The 8,665-nt window shown below is 41.7% G+C and overlaps 1 protein-coding gene across 1 annotated transcript; it reads left to right on the top strand.

Annotated features, from left to right (window-relative positions):
• Positions 1-658: 658 nt before the first annotated feature.
• asb1 (ankyrin repeat and SOCS box containing 1) lies at positions 659-7,194 on the top strand. The gene is made up of 5 exons (XM_086267337.1): positions 659-941; positions 1,596-1,734; positions 3,689-3,991; positions 4,711-5,093; positions 6,036-7,194. The coding sequence occupies exons 1-5, from the start codon at positions 845-847 to the stop codon at positions 6,164-6,166; spliced, it is 1,053 nt and encodes a 350-aa protein (XP_086123463.1). The 5' UTR covers positions 659-844; the 3' UTR covers positions 6,167-7,194.
• Positions 7,195-8,665: the final 1,471 nt, after the last annotated feature.

Here is an 8,665-nt window from a genome sequence, read left to right as displayed (position 1 = left end):
TTATTTCTGACACGTGTCCTGGCAGAAAAATAAAGGATTTTTTTCACTCGAGTTTAATGCCTGGTCTTGTGGTGAAGGCCTTAAAGCAACATGTAGGCGTTTAGGCTTGGAAGTAACACGTTTAGTCGATCATAATTAATAAAGTGTGACTGATATTTATTGGAGACTGTGATGAACTTTAGGAACGCTTCTAAATATGATGTGCCCCTAAAGTTTTATGTAAACAGTCTCGGTCGTTGTGTCCTTGGGCAAGACACTTCACCGTTGCCTACTGGTGGTGGTCAGAGGGCCCGGTGGCGCCAGTGTCCGGCAGCCTCGCCTCTGTCTGTGCGCCCCAGGGCGGCTGTGGCTACAATGTAGCTGCCATCACCAGTGTGTGAATGTGTGTGTGAATGGGTGGATGACAGGTTGTGTAAAGCGCTTTGGGGTCCTTAGGGACTAGTAAAGCGCTATACAGGCCATTTACCATCTTTTATGTACAGGCTATCAGAAACGCACGCTTGTGAAACATTTTTTGTATTGAATGATTGCGTAATGAACATCTTTTAGGCCTTTGTTGGTGATGTTTTGATCTTTTATGGGTTAACAGTGCTTTAAAGTCGGAGACCATCAGCTCCACGTTTAACGCAGCGTTTCCCCTTTAAATCCCAGCAGCTGAGCTCAGCCAGGAAGTGGCGCAGTGAGCTGGAGCAGCAGACGTCTTCATCATCACAGTCACGTTTGTTTACGTTCATGCTTCTTATCTGATCCCAGGTCGCTTGGGTTTCTCTATTTCTGGGGACCCAGTGTCGCTCTGCAGCCGCAGCACCAACCTTCAGCTTGACGCTGTGACCATTTTGGGAGCATGGCCGACGGTCCAGAGGCTGATGTTGACGACCCACCCAGCATCAATTTCCCCCCGCTCATCACCGTGTCCGATCTACCCAGCGCTACAGCTGCAGGTAACTATGGCTGCGAGAACCGTAAGCGATGGTGATTGATCATCGCAAGCACCCACAGGCTGTCCTGCAACTGTGCCCCGTTTGCAGGAGGACGGCCAATATGCGTGACATATTACAGATGTGGTGGTGTTGGGAGGAGGAGGAAGAAGGGGACGGTATGTAGCCTAATAAGGTGTGGCCAATGGATTCAGGAAGCGTTCACATCTCCAGTGCTGCAGTATAGCTGTGACACTTCATCTGTTTTTCTGTCTAGTCACACAAGTAATAGAGTTGTAATGGATTGATTTGACCTGAAGGCTCAGGCAGAAGAGCTCACGGTAATAGAAACATCTGCAGAACATAGCCTAGTGTAACGTGGATCCTTTTAATGTGTATTTCAGGAGCTGTTTTACTGTGTACATCTCCATCTGTGGGAGTTCTCTGAGCACAGCATGGAGCAGACATGAGAAAATGTCACTACACCACTGCTGCTCATCTGCAGCCACCTTATGTGTATTTTGTCTTATGTGTATTTGAGCTGAGATATCATTTACACTTGATAATATGCAGAATAGTTTCAAAATATCATTTTGTATGGTAACAAATCGCCCTGCAAGACCAGACAAAACCAACTTTTCATTTCTGTTATTCTCCCTGAAATGCTGTGTTTGGCAGGTCATAACCTGAAGGAATGGCTGCAGGAGCAGTTCTGCGACAAACCCCTGGAACAGGATGACATGCGCCTCCACAACGCGGCCTATGTCGGAGATCTGGACACCCTGAGGAACCTGCTGCAGGAAGACGGTTTCAGACGGTGAGGCCGAGCAGTAATAAGTGTATTTGGCTCTCTAGTTAGCAAAGTTAACACATGCTTTACTTGGTAAATGATAAAGCAAAACATCAATACAAATGAAAATGACAAGGTACCAAAACATTGCAGGCAGAGAGACAGCAGAATCTGAGAGAGACTATAGATTTATTTTGTATAAAGATTACAGAATAGTATATTTGTTATTGTCTCTTACAGCAGAACTGTCTTTTCCCCCCAAACAAGTCCAAAGATAACCTTATTCCAAATAATTTTCATAGGAGTAAACACAGACCAAAAGCAGGCTGCTGTTACCATCATCTTACAGCAGGTTGGGTGTCTTCCAATACCCATAGCATTATATTGCATACAGCTAGAGGATCATAGTTTAATGCCAATGAAATGTCAAAGCAATATACTACAAATGTAGTGCATGTAACAGAATTTAAATTTGATGTAGTAAAAGTAAAAACATGCAGTTTACAACTCTGATATCTGTGGAAACCTTGTGGAGGGAAGCAGCCCTGCAGCACTACGGGAGGACTAAAAATACACAGAGAACCTTTCAGTGGCTCAGTCCAGTAACCACCAAAGCATTGTAATGCAAAATGCTTTGCTGTTGTTAGCTTCAGTGCTTCCTCCTATTGATGCAGAATCAGAGCCTGGATTTACCAACTGGAGAACATACAGAGCCATCTCATAGTCATGAGCATGCATGCAATGAGGGAAATAACAATTTGATCCTCTAGTGAACATTTAAATTTGCTCGCTTACAAAGAAATAAACAGTCTCTAATTGTAATGGTAGTTTCATTTTAATGGAGAGAGACAGAATATCAACTAAAAATCCATAAAAATCATAAAGTATTTTCATGTCATTGAGTGAAATAAGTATTTGATCCCCAAGCAAAACACGAGTTGGTACTGAGTGGCAAGTACAGCAGTAAGACGTCTCTTGTAGTTGGTCACCAGGTTTGCACACATCTCTTCTCTTCACAGAAACTCTGTAAATGCTTTATGTTTCAACTTAAATCTTCAGCTCCCTCCACAGATTTTCTGTAGGACTGACATCTGGAGACTGGCCATAATGTACTTCTTCTTCAGTCACTCTTTTGTAACCTTTGTGGAATGTTTTGTGTCATTGTCATGCTAGAAGACCCATCCAAGTCCCATCTTCAGTGTTCTTGCTGAGGGAAGGAGGTTCTCATCCAAGATTTTACAGTACATGGCCTCATCCACTGGACCCTTCAATGCAGTGAAGTTGTCCTATACTCTCAGTAGAGAAACAGCCCCAAAGCATAATGTTTCCACCTCTGTGCTTGGATGTGTGGATGGTGTTCTTTGGGTCATACTCAGTATTTCTCTTCACTGGCAAACCAAAAGTGCTTTCCTCAGAGGGGAGAGCTTGCAGATGCTGTGAGATTTCTGTCCATTATGGTGTAGTGTGTTCCCAGTGTAGGTCACAACTGCCTTCAGACCATTAACATGCTCCTCTCATGCAGTTTTGGGCTGATCCACCACTTTTCTCATGATCATCCTTGGAGCTCCAGACCGAGGGCAACTGATGGTCATTTTATTTTTCTTCAGTTTCTGAATAATCGCACCCACAGGCCTACGATCTTACCCCTGATGACCTTTGACATCTTTTGGAGAGGTTGAAATGGAAGAAACTGATTGTATGCTCATGTGTGCTTTATGCATATAAGAAGCTGAGATCAGGAGTTTCTGTTATTGACTGAATGATTGTAATCTGTAGGAGCCAGAATGCTGGCTGGTTTGTAGGGGATGAAATACTTATTTCACTCAATGACATGCAAATGAAATTATAACTTATATGTATTTTTTTTCTGTATTTTTTGGTTGATGTACCATAAAATTAGAGACTGTTTTTTTTCTTTGTAAATGCGCTTAAATTGGAAACGTATTACCCTGGACCTCTCCTTTCTCTGTTTTGGTGTTAGGCGTATCAATGAGAAGTCTGTGTGGTGTTGTGGCTGTTTGCCCTGCACCCCTCTGAGGATTGCAGCCACAGCGGGACACGCAGCATGCGTGGCCTATCTGATCGCTCAGGGAGCCGAGGTGGACCTAGTTGATGTCAAAGGCCAAACAGCTCTGTATGTAGCTGTGGTTAATGGTCACCTGGACTGTGTACGGATTCTTCTTGAAGCTGGAGCCGATCCCAATGGTAGCCGCCACCACCGCAGTACCCCGCTGTACCATGCTGCACGAGTGGGGAGGCTGGACATACTGCAGGAGCTCATCAGGTGAGCCTTGGGAAGGATCAAACTAAAGTCTAGATGGACAGAACTGTTTTATATATAGGTTAAATGTTTAAATACGTAAAGAAAATTGGCACTAAAATAGTTTTTATCTTCCATTACGCCACTGAAAACTGGTGGGAGTCGGTTCCAGTTATTACAGTTTCTTTTCATATGGTTTAATCTTTGCACATGAGATTATCTGTGCTTTGCATTTTTAATCCACTACTTTCTTTGTGGTGCAATCATTTCCAATAGCTGTTTTGTAACTTCCTGACTTTAAAAAACATTTTCTGTCACCTTTCCCAGAAAGCAAAAAGACAAACATAAGACCGAAAAACCAACATAAAAACCCCACCAACCATTAAATTCAGAAGCATTTCCCCAGCTGCAGTTTTTAGATCAATTCTGGAAGTCCCATTATGACCCCTGGCACCGTAGCACTACGATTTCACAACAGACCTGAAACTTGCACTTTGAATCTGACCCAACTTTCTGTGGAGGAAAATTTTCAGCAGTTAGAGTCCAGAGTTTTCTGACGTGCAGCAGACCAGGTAACGATGTTCTGACGCTGAATTCCTTTATACAACAAATGGATTTGTTGTAAAGAGGAAAGCTTCTCAATTTATATTTTTCCACAGTAATAAATATCTCTGTATTCTTTCCTTTAGTTTGCATCAAGGATTTATGAAAGAAAATTTAGTCTATGGTTACATTTTTTCTAGGTTCAATGCTGATGTTGACATGGACCACCAGCTGGGTCCGCGGCTCCTGTTAAGCGCTCGAACCCTCAACACTCTAGTGGTCTGCCCTCTTTACATAAGCGCAGCCTACCACCACCTTCACTGTTTCCGGCTGCTGCTCCAGGCCGGCGCTCAGCCCGACTTCAATTACACAGGTCCTGTCTGCCATGAGGCTTTGACACGAGGTTTGGCTTCCTGCCTGCTGGATGCAGTCCTGCGACACGGATGTGAAGTGGCCTTCATCCACCTGCTGCTGGACCACGGAGCGAACCCAGCCCTCGTGCCCTGGGATGATTCGGATTTGGAGGCTCCAAATCGAAGGAAAGTTGATCCAGAGGCACTCAGTGTCTTCTTGGAAGGAAAAAGTAAGTAACAAAAAACGATGCTGTTGCTTTATACAAAGCTCCGGCAGGGAGCTTTTTTTGGTGCACCTCCTCACAACACCAGAATATTTTTTAGTTAATAAGTTGTGAGTTTTTGCAGAGCTTCGTAAAATTGTCTCTCAAAATTGTGGATTTAATGTAGAATCAATAAAACCGGTGTCATATGTTTACATTTCGTATTGCTGGTTCAGATTGTTCATACTGAACAAAAATGAAGTTCATTAACTGATTTCTGATTAATACTGATTAAATGACCAATAGAGCGTTCTGAGAGATATGAAGTAAAAGCATGAATAATAGTCAGAGGCTCACTCAGATTCAATATCGATTGGATTCTTGCAGTAAACAGGTTTGATGTCAGTGGATTTTACTGGGAGGTAAAGCAATGTGTCATTAGCATAGCAGTGCATCAAAATATAATTTCTCTGCATAATGTGGTCAAGTGATAAAGAGGAGAGCTGTGGTTACCAATGGAAACAAAAACAAATTCCAGTTGATGGGAAAAAAGTCTCATCGGGTGTAGTAAAAGTGAAAACAAGGAAGTAGTTTCAGACACCATTAGTTTGTGAATGAAGGCTTTTGAGGCTTTACGATGAAGCATCATTAATGTCATTAGCAACACGTATGTACTTCTTTCTGTAAAGACCCGAGTTTGCAGATTACTGCTTTTAGTTTAAGGATTTCATCTCATATATGTTTAGAATAAGCATTTTTCCTCGTGTTAAAGCTTAGCTGCTTTTACATGAAACAGGGACCTTGTAATGCATGTTTCTGGACATTTGTTGATGCTGAGGAGCTGATATAAAGAAGACCATAAAGTACAATGAAAAAGGTCATTAAAAGCCACACTTTTATGTTTCTACTTATACAAAAGCATGAAAGCATATGCAGTTGTTCAGCTGCATCTATTTTTTCTTCTCCCAGGAAACCCTCGTAGGCTGACACATTTGTGTCGCATCAGGATCCGCAGAACGATGGGCAAAAATCGTCTAAACCACATATCTTCTTTACCGCTTCCAGAACCTATCAAGATTTTCTTGCTTCACCAAAACTGACCATCATCCACCTACTGGTCTTGTTAAATGTTCATTTAACCCAGTCTTTAAAAGAAACCTCAGTCAGTCCCAAAGACACACTACTGCATAAACACTGTAAACCCAGATTGCTAATTGCTTATTATTTTTTATTAAGAAATAGTTATTAATAATATTTTCCAAATAATATTTGTTTGGAAATCATCATTTATGTAAAAAAAAAAAAATCTTCCTCGCCGTGTAAAATGCTTCTTATCTTATCAGAGAAGCCATAGTTATGTATTGACTTGTGGAAACTGTGTGTGTATTCTAAATGTTTGCCTTGTGACCTCCCAGATCACCAGGACGAGTCCTGCTAATACTTCAAGTAGCACTTTTTAGCTCAACGACCAGAGCGAGAATCTCATTTGAAGCAACGACTTAAACAAGCCATGTTATAAATACCCCATCCACGGGCAGAGAAGAATATTGTCCAGATGCAGCTCCTTGAATTGTTTGGTTGTTGTTTTATGTAAACCAGGCAGAATGACGGCAAAAATGTGCAAAAAAATCCACACGCTAGATCCTCTTTGTTAGCCACGTGCCTTAACTTTGAGTTTGGGAAAAGTGGCTTCAAAGATTGATCAGACCAGAGTTAGTTACGGTAATCCAAATTAATCGAGTGTGATGTTCCCGGATGAGCAATTTAAGGACCTTGATTGTAAAGTTTACATTTTGTGACGTACATGTCAGCATCAAAATAAAAATTAAAAAAAGCCTTTTTTTCAGGGGGCATTTAGATTGTTTCAATAAATGTAATGAAACTCCTTTTCTGTGACATTGACAATCTGTCAACTAGTGAATGAAATCTATTTGTGATAAACAGAATAAGTTTGTATTCATTAGATGCCATCTCTGGGAGTCTACTGCACCTACTGTGTACTGTGCATGTCTGTTGCACAGCCTATCTTGTCCTCAAACATTGACATTTAAATGTTGACCATGTTGAGACAGTTGTGCTTTATATATTTCATCTCTATTTGAATGAGTAAATGTATGTAATTGTATAATATCTCTTGTGTTTTGTGTTCATTTTTTGTGAGTGAGGGGAGGTGGGTGAGTGGGTCAGTCTTCCAAAGTAGGATCCCTCTGCGTGGTCTTTGTTCTGTTAGCTATCTTCCTTGAACATAGCTAATTAGAGATAATTATCTCTCTCCTCCTTTCCTCGCAGTCTCGTCCAAGATCTCTTTGTAGTCCAAAATATCATGTCTCAATCTTTTTCAGCCTAGGGAACCCTCATAGTCCTAGCTCTGAGAGCATGCATCCACTGTTAGTTTCAATGATTGGTTTGCTCCAAAATTGAGTTTTTAGTCTTATGTTTCATCTCTCATGACTGTAGCCTTGCTGTTTCTCATTGTTGTTTTTCAGCTTGTGATATTTATAGATGCGTAATTTTTAAAACAAGAGTGACGATGTCTCAATGGGTTCATGTATTACTGATGTGAGGCCGATGAATGAACCAGGATATCCACGATGGCTGAGAAAACCGCATTTTGGTGAAAACATAAGAGGCCCAGTGGAAAATGCACAGCCTGGGAAACCCTGAATAAAAGCAGCAGGGAGCTCAACAGCAGAGGGGAGATGAGGGCTATCAATCCAGCAGTTCTGGCAAAGACCTGCAAAGATAGACTGGGATAGCTTTTGAAAAAATAACTCTCAGGCGGTAAATAAAGACTTCCTGCCAACATGTTTCTTCACAGTGTGTCTGTTTTGTAAGGACAAAAGGACCAAAACTGGATAAAATCAAATTTAAATGATAGAAATCTGAGTGAACATCAGTGTTAGAGAGATAAATAACAGAAAGTAAGACTATGTCCAGTTAGAGATGCCAGTGTGTAAGTGAATGGATTTAACAGGTCTTCATGCATGCCCGTGCACAACAACTGTTGCCGTGATGTCTCTAGATGGCACTGTCTTCCTTTCAAGCATGGCAGAAATCTCAGCATCTCTCCTATCTTCTTATTTCACCCTCTCTTTCTCATATCTGCTTTTGTGTTTGCCATTCTTTCTTTCTTTTTTTAAACCACCTCTCGTCTTTCCGTCCATCGCTTGTCTCCCAGCCGAGGTCAGTGTAGAAGATTCAGCAGCTGTGCGCTCAAGAGCCTCTTCCTTTCAGATCTCATTAAAGCGAGTCTTTCATTAACAGAACACACAGAGAGATGCAGAATGAGGCCCTTTGCACCAGTGCAGAGGGAAGAACACACTGGACAGTTTGGTAAACCGCTGTCTTCCTGTGGGGAGTTTCCATTGCAAGAGTCCTCTCTTTTAAGTCAAATGTATTTTATGCTAGCATTTATTTAGGACGACTCCCTGCTATATTTCTTGTGGACAGATTCATTTGGGTTATTCGAGAGATTTCACATAAAGAGATGCGTTTGAAAGTGAGATGCAAAAACACAAGGTCGCAATCGGTCCTCTTTTGAAGGCTAAATGCAAAACACGAGGGATTACATTTTACTGGCGACTGCTTCGTGCATCAAA

Source organism: Aulonocara sp. 'chitande type north' Nkhata Bay, linkage group LG16 (genome assembly GCF_057382095.1).
Source record: "Aulonocara sp. 'chitande type north' Nkhata Bay isolate Kocher_YH1m ecotype deep benthic linkage group LG16, A_spYH_male_GT1.1, whole genome shotgun sequence".
Taxonomy (NCBI): Eukaryota; Metazoa; Chordata; class Actinopteri; order Cichliformes; family Cichlidae; genus Aulonocara; species Aulonocara sp. 'chitande type north' Nkhata Bay.
Note: the sequence above shows the minus strand (reverse complement) of the source record. Positions and strands in the feature narration are given on the sequence as shown.

Coding starts and splice junctions, on each gene's coding strand:
- asb1 (XM_086267337.1), top strand. CDS start 845: ATGGCCGACGGTCCAGAGGCTGATGTTGACGACCCACCCAGCATCAAT. Junction 942..1,595: donor ACCCAGCGCTACAGCTGCAG/GTAACTATGGCT, acceptor TGTGTTTGGCAG/GTCATAACCTGAAGGAATGG. Junction 5,094..6,035: donor TGTCTTCTTGGAAGGAAAAA/GTAAGTAACAAA, acceptor TTCTTCTCCCAG/GAAACCCTCGTAGGCTGACA.